The sequence below is a fragment of the Salvia splendens genome, chromosome 1, assembly GCF_004379255.2.
Source record: "Salvia splendens isolate huo1 chromosome 1, SspV2, whole genome shotgun sequence".
NCBI lineage: Eukaryota > Viridiplantae > Streptophyta > Magnoliopsida > Lamiales > Lamiaceae > Salvia > Salvia splendens.
The window spans coordinates 32,725,091-32,739,372 of record NC_056032.1 but is presented as its reverse complement, the minus strand read 5'-3'; the positions used below and the strand labels follow the sequence as shown (position 1 = coordinate 32,739,372).

The 14,282-nt window shown below is 39.4% G+C and overlaps 1 protein-coding gene across 2 annotated transcripts; it reads left to right on the top strand.

Moving 5' to 3' along the window:
* The first annotated feature begins 8,205 nt into the window (after positions 1-8,205).
* On the top strand, positions 8,206-9,388 carry LOC121798502. Of its 2 annotated transcripts, none has more exons than XM_042197551.1 (2): positions 8,206-8,524; positions 8,637-9,388. In XM_042197551.1, exon 2 carries the CDS (start codon positions 8,696-8,698, stop codon positions 9,179-9,181), a length of 486 nt encoding a protein of 161 aa, XP_042053485.1. In that variant the 5' UTR covers positions 8,206-8,524; positions 8,637-8,695; the 3' UTR covers positions 9,182-9,388. The 2 variants fall into 2 exon arrangements, with proteins under 2 accessions (XP_042053485.1, XP_042053476.1); XM_042197542.1 differs by having other exon boundaries at positions 8,614-9,388.
* The last annotated feature ends 4,894 nt before the right edge of the window (positions 9,389-14,282 follow it).

Genomic DNA, 14,282 nt, shown 5'->3' with positions numbered 1-14,282 from the left:
TCAGTTGCATCTTCGTATTGAATTGATAAAAGATTTTGGTTGCTCTAAAAATTATTAATCCACTTGACTGCCAAATTAATCAAATATAGACTAAAGTCTCATTTTGGTCCTTAACATATTGTAATTTTTTGATTTTGGTCTAAAATATTATCTTTTGAATTATTCGGTCCCTCACATTTGAAATCGGATCACATTTAGTCCGAAATGGACGGAACTGTTAAAATTTAACAGTCAACGTGGATTTATCGGATTTTGATCCGATTAATCATTTTTAATTAATTCAAAAAAAATTATTATTATTATAAATAAAAAAACTTTTATATTATAAATAAAAAATACCCCCCACCTCCTCCCCCTCCAGCATCTCCACCATCTCCGCCGCCCTCCCCGCCTCATCGCCCCCACCACCGTCTCATCCCTCAGCCTCAACCCCTCACATCATCACCCCCTCCGTTGAGAATGTACGTCACCAGTGTAAAACCTATATACTCTGAAACCATGCCTAAGGCCTTGCCGGTAATGCCCTCTATACCGGCTGCCCCGAGCCCACGTCTCAACGCCATAGCCATCATACTTGCCATCAACCCAATCACCTTCATACCTCCCACTCATGTAATAGTAATAAACCCCACTGCCACTACATTTCCCCTTATGAAACTCGCCCTCATAGACATCCCCATTGGTGTATGCTTGAACATAACACCCGGAAATGGCCTTCTTATCCGCCTTCTGCCACGAACCAACCGACCAAAGCATCGGAAAATGAGGCCGGCTCACCCGGCCCTTGGCATTTATCTTAATCGGCAAGGACTTGGTAAGGAACAACCTAATCGTGGGGAGCCTCGGGATTGCTATTGTGGCGGAGGTGGGGGCGGAAATGGCGGCGCAGGAGGCGAAGGTGGTGGTGGAAATAGGTTAAGAATTTCTGAGCAGGTGGGTCCACGCCGTATCTGTGGAGGGCGTTGGAGAGAGTCGGAGTCTTGGTGAGGGAACGGGAGAATTATTGCCGGAGATAGGGTCTCTTGAAGGGGGTGGGCTTGGGGGTAAAAGGGTCATTCTGCTCCAGCTGCTGCTGATTCTCATCGTTGATGAGGATTTGGAGGGCGGGAGTGGGCCCAAGCGAGGACGAAGGCGGCAGATTGGTTTGAGAGAAATGTGGGTGTTTCTGGGTGAGGGAGGAAGGGGGGAGGGGAGGGGAGGAGTGGGGTTGAAATCGGAAGAGATGCCGCTGCATTCTCAACGGGGGGGGGGTGATGATGTAAGGAGGGGGTGAGGCTGAGGAATGAGACGATGACGACGGTGACGACGGTGGTGGGGGCGATGAGGGGGAATCGGGAGACGGGGAGGGCGGCGAAGATGGTGGAGATGGTGGAGGGGGGAGAAGGTGGGGGGGGGGGGGTTATATTTTTTATTTATAATATAAAAGTTTTTTTTATTTATAATAATAATTATTATATTTGAATTAATTAAAAATGATTAATCGGGTCAAAATCCGATAAATCCACATTGACTGTTAAATTTTAACAGTCCCGTCCATTTCAGACTAAATGTGATCCGATTTCAAATGTGAGGGACCGAATACTTCAAAAGATAATGTTTTGGACCAAAATAAAAAATCGCAATATGTTAAGGACCAAAATGAGACTTTATTCTCAAATATATAATAGTATAGTAGTGTGTAGTAGTTAAACCTCCTTAACTCTGATGGCTCATTCGAGATTTCCATGTGGCTAAGTTTGAACATGACCAGCATCCCCATCCATGCTCTTGCCAAAGAGCATGTATGTGGGTCCGGACTCACTTTTATTAATTTTTTACTCCCTACTCTTTGGCAAGAGCACAACACCCACATCCATGCTCTTCCGCAAGAGCATGCTCAAGGGTCCCACCATTCTATTATTTAATTTAAATACTTCAATTACTAAAAATATTTTCACAATATTAAATGCATTAATAATACGCGAAATACTATTACAAATTACTAAAAAATTAAAAGTTACATAACTAAAATCCTAAAACTTAAAAATTACATAATTAAAATCCTAAAAATAAAAAAAATCCTAAAAATTGAGATTGAGAGAGTTGTTTGGTATAGTATCATTTTTGTGTGTTTGAAATGAGAGTATTTATAGATGAAAGTATGAATTTTGGTGTAAAAATAATGAAAAAATTAATTAAAAGTGTGGAAAAAATGGATATATTTTATTAGGAAGTGAGAAAATATTTTTTTATTAAATCTGAATTCTTCAGATTTTTTCAAATTTTTTAAAAAAAATAATAAAAAATGATAAACCAACGGCCAAGCCGAGCATGCCACGTCAGCTGCTCGTGCTCTTGCCGTTGGCACGAACGTGCTCTTTGCATCGAGCAGGGCCGTGCCGTTGGCAAGAGCACAGCGACGAGCAGGGGTCTGCTTTTGTCGACGGCACGGACGTCGTCCTTGCTGCGCATGCTCTTGGCCTAAATTTTGAATGAAACTCAAAAGAAACATTTTTATGTACATTCAAAATACATCATATTTTGTTTTCCAACTAATACTAATTGTTTATACACTTCTCTTTTGCATTAAAAAAAGGGATTTACCGAACACTATATAATTGTTGAGCAATGTACAAGTATTCACCGAGCACAAAAAACAAGTACTGTTGATATTAATATAACAAAATCAAATATGATAAGTATAATAAAAAAAACCCATGTTGTTTCGGATATATAGGAGTTTTTTAATTAACAAGCAAAATATAATGTTGTGGTTTCGTAAAACAACAATGCCATATTATAATTATAAAATTTACTATAAAATTGATCATAAGTCAATAAAATTGGGATCGTGTGTGTTTTTGAGGTAATCTAACTTTTAATAGAGAGAAAGTATTTATTTTGTTAATATGTACGTACTACATAGTTGCTAAGTTAGATTTAACCTGTTAGGAAACTTGGCCCAATATGAAAATAAAAAATGAAGGCCCAATATGGCAAATAAAAAATGAAGGCCCAATGCATTAATTGAGTGCCCTATACGAAGAATTAAACACTAGATTAATGTGAATCAACGAGGCATTTCAATCGTAAGAAAATAGAATACCACTTTCAAATGATCCATTACCATAACAATAAAACGTACACGGTCGTCTAGTGTATAAAACAGTGATAAAGTATTTGTTTCTTACACACACCTCTACGGTTTTGAACATGTGGCTTTGTTGCTTGCCGTTAACCATGAAACAAATATTTCAATCAGTGAACCAAAAATCAAGTATTGTGATTCCGAAAAGATTTAAGCCACATAAAAAATCTAATAAATTGTTTAGAGCGTCCACAATAGTGCTCTTGCCAGCGAGCACGGTTGTGGGCCCAGTGCCACTATTCATGCCTGCTCTCTGGCAAGAGCACAACACCCACAGCTGTGCTCTTCCGCAAGGACGAACACAATTCAATTTAAAATTCAATTAAACAAAAACATTTCCATAATATTAAAATTCATTAAAAAACCACAATAAATATTATAAATTACAAATAAAATAAAAAAGGCATAATTAAAATCCTAAAAATTAAAAATTACATAATTAAAATACTAAAAATTAAAAATTACATAATTAAACTCCTAAAAATTAAAAATTACATAATTAAAAATTACATAATTAAACATCCGGCGGTACTAACCCCAATTATTTTTGGAGACCCAATATCATGGTCTCGTGCGTTTGAAGTTGCGTGGGGGTCATAGTTTACCTATCGGCCATATTGAGTTGGCCTAAGAGCATCCACAACGAGTTGTTCGGGGGTGGAGGTGACGCATAGGGAGTGGGTTCGGGAGTGGGGGCAGATGGAGTCGCGGCGCGACGGCGGTCGGCCGCCGCCTTCTTCCTTCCTTGCGGTCGGCGTCGGGAACCACTTGGTCTGGCGTCGGCTCCGGCGTGTTGGCTAGTCACTTCTTCGGAGCCGGCGTCGGATAGGGATACCGACCTTGATCGTTTGGAGGAGCCGCTAGAGGAGGATGTTACGTCTCCCATATACTTCGGGTGCGTCCGCATGTCCTGCCAAACGTTGATGTACTTGAACGACTTGCCGTTCATGGATTGGTAGGTGCTCAACGCGGCAGTGATGATGTCGACCTCGCTCCGGCCGCTCTCGGAATTCCGCATCTCCTGGAGGAAATAGCCATTGAACTTGCCAATTTCTTAGTTGGCTCGGCCGATGGAGTTGCGCACCATACGCTCGTAGCGCTCGATCGTTCCCGGCGGCCGGTTTTCATTGGTTCGTGCCAACCACCGCATCTTCGGAGATTTCCAAATACGCATTGAACAATTTATCCATCTCCACCGGAGTGTACGGCGTGCAGACACCGCGAGTAGGAGGAGGCGGAGTTTGGGAGGGGGCGGTCGGCCTACGCTCCGGTGTCCACCCGTATCGCCCTTCGGAGGCACCTTGGTCGTCGATTGGGTATGGCCGGTAGCCACCCAGAACGCCCGAATCTTGGGTTTGAGGAGAGGCAGAATATTCCGTTTCCAGACTAGGAAACGGTTGTGAACCGAACCATTCGGGGTTCCAACCGTGAGAGGGCGGGTGGTCATCGCCTTGACCGGACATTGTTATATTGTAGGGTATGAGCGAATGAAGATGAAAATGGATATGGGAGAATGAAGATGAGAATGGATATGGGAGAATGAATATGAGAATTGTGTAGTTTGATGTGAATTTTTGGGTGTGAAAGTGGGGTATTTATAGATGAAAGAATGTATTTTTGGGGGAAAAAAATAAAAAAAAATAAAAAAGTGGTAAAAAACGGTAATAAACGGATATATTTTTTTTGGGAAGTGAATTTTTTTTAATTTTTAATCGGTTTTTTAAATTAAAAACCGATTTTTAATTAAAAAATAAAAAATTCAAAGGCAACGGCATATCTCCGCGCGCCACGTGTCCTGCTCGCTGGCACGGCGCATGCCGTTGCCCATTCTTTTTCGCTTATATTTTTCTCATGTTTTTATTTTTATTTTTATTTTTGACTTTCTTTTCTGTTGTAGCTGTTTTTTTACAATTAAGTACATTTGTTTTTTGTCATCAATATATTTTATTTTGTTATTTTACTTTAATTGATAAACACAAAAAAATAGTGATGAGGTGGAAAATAGGATGAGCCGATATTACATACTATATTTCAGCTGGAGGATAAAGTGTTGACGAGTCTAGGAGAAAAATCAAAATGACAAATTTATAGGGCGGAATTATGTTTTGGTATTGTGAAGGCTCCTAGTCAGCCGCCACATTACAAATAGATCATTAATTAATAAGATTAGCTACTAAGCCGTGTTTGCTGAGTAAAAATTCCATGGTCAATCCATACCAAATGGTATGATGATGTGGTATACCTCACCACTAATTTATTGACAAATGGAAGTAAAAATGTTCCCACATGCCACATAAATTTAACTTCAATACACTATACTAACGGCTCCATTAATTAATTTATGGAAGGTAGCATAAACCTAATATTAGATATGGAATGGCTATATCCTAGAATTCGATACTCCAATATCTCTCTTATAATATAAAAATTATAAATTTGATACTCCAATATTTCTCTTATAATATCCTAGCACTGGCGTGAAATATATGTATATTAACTTCATAATATAATAGTAATATTTTCCCACAAAAAAGTAATCATACTATTGCATAACTTTCACATTATAATTGTTTGATAGTATTACTATTTTAGGATTTGATGGGTAACAATATTTGTCTTTGTTTTATATTTATATATAAAAAAATTTATAGAAATAAAATTTAGGACTATAACTTATATTTTCTTATCAGTAATAAATTATAACTAGTTTTCAATTATTAACAAGTAAAAAATTAAGAAATTTTATAAACAAGAAAATAAAAAACTAAAAATAAAATATTCTTATATGATTTCAAATAGAATAGCTTGAAGATCACCAAAAAGTATAATCGTATGAAACTTACTCGATAATTAGTAACATGTCTCTTACTTTTATAAACAAAAGAAACAAAAATATTACTCCTAGTTCAAATGTAAAGCTATCACAAAAACCTCTTCAAAAGTATTTCTTCACATTCTAGCAACGATACCTAAAATAAATTTCTCCAATCCAAAATATTTTTCTCAACTTGAGATAAAATCAAGGAGGATAGTCACTCGAAAACATGATTTGAGGTACACTTAGAACACCTTGGTAACCCTACAAAGACAAATAATTAAAAACTTGCTAATAATTGAAAACTAGTACTGAAATTTATTACTGCTAACAAAATATAAGTTATAGTCATAAATTTTATTTCTATAAATTTTTTGTATATATAAATATAAAACAAAGACAAATATTCTTACCCATCAAATCCTAAAAATAGTACTACTACTGTAAAAAATTATGACGTGAAAGTTATGTAATAGTATGATTACTCTTTTGTGGACAAAATATTGACAAACTCATAGTTTAGGATGTTTAGATAGGTGATTAACACATGTTGTTGAATCTTTTGAGATATAAAGTCTAGGTTTCATCCACTTATTTGCTATTTTAGAGTTAACGAGTTTGTCGGAGTTTTGATGCAAAAACAGGTCTAAAACGGGCAAAACGGAGCGAACGGACTGATTCCAGAGAGTTCGCCGGGCCGGGCGTTTTCCATATACAAAACGCCCGGTCGGACGTTCAAAGAAGAGAAACAGAAAGTTCGCCCTGCCGGGCATTTTCCATCCGATGAAACTCTCGGCCGGGTGTTTGAAGGCTACATCGCGATTGTCCCATAAAGCCCGGCTAGGCATTTTCCCACTTACAAATCGCCCGGCCAGGCGATACCTACTGATGCCCACTTTTGCCCCTTTCTCACTCCGGATATAAAAGGGTTTTCACTCATTTTTGAACCCTAACCTCCCACACTGCAAAATCAAGAGAGAAATCGAGAGATTCTAGAGGATTGAAGGCAAGGAGGCTTCCATCTTCAAGAGATTGAAAAAGAAGACTCTCCCCAACATCAATTCTACCATAGAGAGTTCTAGTTTTCATTTTCCATCTATGTCTTTTTCCATTTGCATTGTTTTCCTTTTTGTTTCATCTTTGAACATGAGTAGCTAGATTTTCCTTAGGGATGTGGTGAAGTTTGTATGGAATCCATGGGTTGAACCTTGATTTATGTTTATCTATCTCTTTGTGTGGTTTTGTTGGTTATTGGACTCTTATTATCCAATTGCTTAGCTACCAATTTAATATATCATGTTCTAATTATTGTCATTGAGAAATGCTTGATTAGATTGTTAAATAGCCAACAACTCCGTGCGTTTTATGTGACCGAGAGATGCATAGCTAGAGAGAGGGCTTGGGTCCGTAGAATTAGGGAGTCAGACTTGAAGTGTTGGGAGGAGACTCCAACATTAGGGTCCGATCAACGTGTTAGATGCACCCGAGAGGGGGTCTATCCAATCGTCCCGACCCTCCTAACCATGCATGAGACCCAATAGATGAGCAACATCCCTAGGTGACACCCGTGATCCATACTAACGGATCCATATCTCTACCTTTCCAAATTTGTGTGAAAAGTCATCATTTGTTTGTCTTGCCTAGTTATTTATCTTTATTGCTTATTTGTTCTTTGATCTTAGTTAAGAAAACCAAAAACCCCTTTTATTAGTCTAGATAGTGTTCAAAGTTGCATCATAGTGCTCAAACCGACTTTTAGTCTTCGTGGATCGATAATTTTAGCTTGCCACGTGCTACTTACTCCGTACACTTGTGGGTGACGCTTTTATTTGCTAAATTAGCATGAGTCAAATATTACTACTATTATTTTATGAAGTTAATATACATATATTTCATGCCAATTCCAGGGTATTATAAGAAATATTGGAGTATCAAATTTGTGATTTTTATTATAAGAGAGATATTGGAGTATCGAATTCTACGATATAGTAATTCCATATCTAATACTAGGATCATGCTACCTTCCCTAAATTAATTAATGGAGCCGTTAGTATAGTATATTGAAGTTAAATTTATGTGGGATATGAGACCATTTTACTTCCATTTGTCAATAAATTACTGGTGAGGTATGTCAGATCATCGTGTATTTGGCATGTGTTTGCTTGCCTATGAGGCTACGCTGCCTTCGCTTCTGACACACATTCCAGAAGTTTAAAAATAAAAAATTAGCAGCCATAAATATTTATTTAATTTACGACAACTCTCTCTCTACCAATCTCACCTTACGTTAAAAATGGCATTCATTTCACCCAGAAAAACATTCCCTCCCTCCTCTCTTCACCTCTGATAATTATTGCTATTCCTGTAACGTAGGCAGATTATAAAATATCAATCAGTCCCCCATACATTTGGAATAATCATAAATTTTTCCTAGAAATAGGAATAGTAAACAATCGAAGGAATACACCTTCCTACGCCGAACCGCCGTGTTACGGAACCGCGTAACACGGCCGACTACCACCGCATTCTACCCGACAATGGCACATCTTTCTCTCACCATCAAATTTATATTACCATTTCAGGTCTATTTCCCCCTTTCACTATTCAAATTGAATCAATTTTGGTTGGAATTGGTATCATAATTAGGTCAAATTTCAATTTGAATGCGCAGTTATTTGGATTTGTTTGGTGAAGGAAAGAGGAGATCAAAAGGGGGAATTCAATTGAGAAATTCGAATACTGATTCCAACAAAATGACGAGACAATTCCAGCTGCCCCCGGCGTCGTCGCGGCAGCCACTGCTTGACAGCGACTTCTCATCGCGCGGCGGAATGAAGCGGGTGAGGGCGGCGGAGATGGCAGGGGGAGCAACGGCGGATTGCGCGGCGGTGGTGTGCTGCTGCCCGTGCGGGGTTCTGAACTTGGCTGTGCTGGCGGTGTACAAGGTGCCGGCAGGGCTGTGCAGGAAGGCTCTCCGGAAGCAGCGCCAGCGCCGGCTGCTGAAGAAGGGGATTCTGCAACCGCGCGGCGGCGACGACGATGACTACTTCTTCCAGCTCCAGTCGAACGGAAGCTCCGATAGCAGCGTCTCCACCGCCTTCGATTCGTCGCCGTACGACAACGCAGAGGTGATTGAGCTCGAGAAAGAGATGCTAAATAAATTCTACGGTGCCGGTTTCTGGCGAACTCCGTCGCAGAAAAGCGAAATCTCCGGCCTCACATCGGTCGTCTCCATCTAGTAAATATAAAAAATAATTTAAATTAAACGCTTCAAACATAGGTACCTTCCATCTTCCCCAAAAAAGATGAAGAAAGTGTTTAGATGTTAGTTATTAAGATACGTGGCTTTTGCTTTTGATTGGAAGTTATTGAATCAATCTTGTAAATACTGATTTAGTATTAAGATATGTTTGTATAGTAGGTGAAGAAACTCTTTTTGTGCTTTATTAATTCTTGGTTAAGAACGTCCACAATGGCGCTCGTCCCGGCAGACACCCGGCCAGCTTATCGGAGTTCCGCGCGGGACGTCCGCCATTGTGCAGCGGTGATGCGGATACGGACGTCCGCTGCGGACACCGGAGTTCCGCAGCGTTCCCGGGACGTCCGTCGCGACGTCCTTGCGGACGCCTGCCATTGCGTTGACTCCACGGACGTCCGCGCAGACGTCACGATTATTATTTTTTTGTTTTTTAATAATTATGTATATTTTTTTTATTATTAAATTATTTAATTCCGTAAAGTGTTTAATTTAGTGAATTTGTGAATTTTTATTATTGTGGGAAGTCCGTCGGGATGTCATTGGGGATGTCCGTCACAGTGCAGTGGGATGTCCTTATGACGTGGCAGTGCAGTGGGAAGTCCTTATGACGTGACATGAGGTGATTTTGGGATGTCCGCGGGGATGTCCACCGAGACATCCGCACCACTGTGGATGCTCTAAGGGCATCCACAATATGGATCCAAATTTTAAGTCACAATCTATTTTTCTCTAACCTGTCTGCATTTTTAATCTAACACATAATACTGAAGTCCATTCATCTTCATCCTTAATTATCATATGCATGATGATACATGCACACATAACATCAGAAATACATGATTGTTACCATATATACGTCATGTCATTCACTATTGACCAATGTGATTGTAGCACACCAAATACCCTCAACGTCCTTCCGTGCAGCCTCTTGAATTGAACAAATATTACCCTCTTCTCATCAATCTGACAAGTAATCAATTTGACAAAATGCGCCACTTAGCGTAGATTCCCCTATGTTATTGTCGTCCATTGATTGTGAATACGATGCTCGGGGGCTATGCCGACACATAAATCAATGAAAATAAGTGTCCAGCTCAAGACATGGATATAATTGTAAGACCGACCACACCAAAGAAAGCATGCTATATTCAAAATCGTTGGTCATCAATAGCTTTGAGGATCGAGGTCGGGTGCTTGCCCTTGTCGCCGTTCACGTATGTGCCTATCTGCGTAGTAGGATAATTTTTCCAAGCCTAGTGATTACAATCAATTTATTCCTAAGATAACATGAAAGCCATGAGCTCTGTCGTGCATATTCATAAGCAATTAGGGATCAATAGTGGTAGGCCTTCACAAATATGTGCAGGGGAATACTTCTGCAACAAATTTTCTTCACACATTCGCGCCGAGTCATATCTGCAACATGGGGATATTCATCAAATTAATTTGTTGTATCTCCATAAGCCAACTGCCTAATTGTAGTCTTGCACTTTCAACATCAATGATAATAGAATGAAATGACGTAAGCAAATTCACCGATATTATGGCCAACACCCAAAAGATGTGGCCGCTATGTTTGCCGGCATTCTCCGAAAATCAAAGAAGCTTATCTTCAAGTGTCGTATCTAAGAGAACCAAACTCTCCATATCTAGTCAATACTCCACAAGTGGGGGAGGTGAGTCCACAATTGGATTACCACGACTGAAGATGCGGATGATGATTGCTGCTGCTATGTAAAAGTAAACTCTTAGGTTCAGAGGATTCGCTAGAGCACATGGTCTAGGAGATCATGAACTCTCAGAATTCAGTCGTTGTCACAACAATCCCGCTTCAAAACCACAACCCTCTATACTATTGGCTAGTATAGGGAAGTCGGGATCAAATCCACGAGGACGGAAGGGTTTGGAATGCATTAAGAGAATTTTGGAGGGTTTGGCTGCTGCCACGCAACAAGAGGGTTGAGTTTTTCTACTAGACCTGAGAAATTAAAACTAATCTATGATATCTACTGGACCCAGAGACCTGAAAGTGCTTCAAACATAGTCACATGCATGATTCGAAACTGAAAATTAACTTTGGAATAGTTATCAAACTACTGGGTCAGGTAAAGTAAAGTTTCTTAAAACAACGAGACAACAGAACATAAGAAAAAGTAACAGAACAGATTTCCTTAAATAGCTACTGACAAGAAAGCTGCAACTAACAAACTAAAGTGGATATGATTCTAACTACCGATTATCTTCATCTTCTTCAGTAAACAAACATGAACTGGAACAGAACAGAGCATAGAAACAGAGCAAACTTCAAATCGGACGTTAAACATGATGATTAAGTAGAAAATTAACAGATCTAGTCTACTAGGTCAAGTAAATCAATAGTAACAGAAAATTCCATGCAGATCCAAAAGTACGTACTCAAATATAAACATTAAAAAAGAAATCTACACTAGATCCATCAAATTCACACCAACAAAACTCAGATCCATAACCTCCAACTCCGATTCAAACCAACAACCAACAAATCCACTTTGATCTCTCCGGTCTCAACTTCAAATATCCAACATTTGCGAAAAGCATCCAGATCAGTAAATAAACAGTAAAGCATCAGAATCAGAGCGGAAACAGAAAATAGAAACTAGATTAAGCATCAAACTACAAATGTAGCCTCAAAACATTAGCCGAACTTCCGGCAAGGAAGTCGGCGAAAGTAAGTACGTGCAGAAAATTAAAATTGTTTCTTCGCCCGTATCAGGAAGGTGTTACACTTCCAAAGACACCGAAACTACACCACTACCCAGAAATAGATGCATGAAACGAGCCTTATCAAACTGCTCACATTTAAACCATACTTGTCCTCAAGTATGAAAGACAAGAAAAAGAAATAAGGCAAGTTTCAATGCATGTTTCCCCTTTTAACCGACCTAATAAATGTAAACTCATAGACCTAGACACAAAAAGACAACCAAGAAACAAACAGAAAACACAAGACAAAGAAAAGAAACATATAAGCGCATAAACTAGTACTTTTCCCAGCAGCTATCCCCACAAGTTTAAGGTCAATCCAAGCGTTTACAGCCTCAGATTCTTCCCCCTCCCTTATTCTATCTAGTCAAGCTGTCAGTTCTTCAAGATAGCCTCAAATTTTTACTTTCCGTTGGATTTACTCGATCGCTCATTCCTCAGCAGGGATGTTAGGATCATTCACTCTTCATTTTGCCATGCCATTGATACCTTAAGATTGATGTCACAGAATAGTTCCTTAAGGTCTTTCATTGGGTTATAATGGGGCTAGAGGATTATAGTGTATATCGGTGAGAATCCTAAGGGGCCTAAGTTCAAGAAGTACAAGTGAAAACATGATGCAGACATGTGAACTTAGGGATAAAACTTGGTAACAACCTCCCGTGTATGATTTTATCTTTCCGAACATTTTGGAGATGTTCCCTGGCTAATTAGCCTTATTTTCTCTACTATTTTTTCACTGGGCCAGATATATATATATATATATATATATATATTTTCTTGGGTCAGGTCACAACTGTTCCTGCCCATTTTCTTTTCTAATTTCTTTTCTTTTTTCTAGGCCTGATGAGATGTATATCCATTTTTTCTGCCCATATTCTAACCACTTTTTCTCGGGTCAAGTTACAACTTTCCTTGCCCGTTTATTATTTCTAATTTTTTTCTCATTTTTCCCTTGTTTCTCAATCTATCTTCTACCCCTATCATCGAGCTACTCCATCCCTGCTCCCTCGTTCATATGGCATGAAGGCTAAAGGTTCCAATAAATGGATACAGTTTAGTATAGGCCCAAAGAGTTCACTAAGGGGTGCCTTTCCAATGAGGCAGGTTCAGCAAGTTCGAAAGAATTAGGCTCCAAATGGTTATCCCTATTGCCTTTAGTCCTTACTACCTGCATTACTTTTCTCTTAACATCAATGGTAGCCACTCTATTATTTCCAATGTATTTAGTAGAAAGTGTTCTACTCTAGGCTTATAACTCACTTTTAAGAGGGCTTCATAGTTAGTCTCAAATTAAGGCATTTTCTATCGTTCTGACTTCATCCAACTGACTTTGATTTATTAAGGGAAAATGATTCACAAATTGGCATGCATTCTCTCTTCAATTACTCTCCCTAAGGGGCTTTTGCTATTTATTATACCAGTTATGCATAAACAAAGATAAAAAAAAAACTTCTACTAACTCTTAGACCTAACAGAATATTTACATGCTTGACACTGATTGCTCTCCCCCTCCCACATCATTCATGCTTGTCCCCAAGCAATCCCAATGAGGTGAAAAACAAGGCAGTTAGTGGCGACAACAAAACAGAGAAAACAAACATACAAAAAAAACTTCTCACACTTAGACCAAGAATTGGGCTAAGTGTAAGAAGGTAGAACACAAACAAAACATATATACATAACATCCTCCTCACTTTTAGGCCAAGCCATGGACTAAGTGAGCGGAGAGACACAAGAAACACAGAAAACAAAACATGCCAGGCACACAAACTTCTCACACTTAGGCCAAGCCATGGCCTAAGTGGGAAACAACAACAAGAAACAGCATAGCATGCATACTACTACACAAAACAAAAACTAAAAACTAAAAACGAAATTAAAGTTTACTTGGTTTACTAGGGGGTGGGTGGATCAATTCTGTCCCTGGTCCCCACGGGGACCAGGCCTCCGGGCTTTCTTGGGGTGTGGTGGCGGTGGTACATCATCCTTCCTTCTCTTACTCGATGTGCCGACAGAGTGAACTGGTGGATCTTGAACAGTGTTAGCAATGTGCGGCTGGGCAGAGAGGATCCGTTGTTCAACCACAGATACCATCTTTAACATGACGTCGATGGCTTGGATCATTTTCTCCGTCTGAGCTTCTATCATCCTCTGTTGCGATTCAGCAACCTCGCCTAGCTTGACCATCATTGCTTCCATCCGATTGCAGAAATGCGTTCCTTGGTCTGAAATGACCGCCCTTGGCACTCCATATCTACTGAAAATATTTGCCTTGAGGAACCTTGTGACCTCATTCGCCTTGCATGTGGCAGTCGCCTTAGCCTCTATCCACTTTG

Excerpts from the sequence above, each read along its gene's own strand:
- LOC121798502 (XM_042197551.1), top strand. The coding sequence starts at position 8,696 with ATGACGAGACAATTCCAGCTGCCCCCGGCGTCGTCGCGGCAGCCACTG.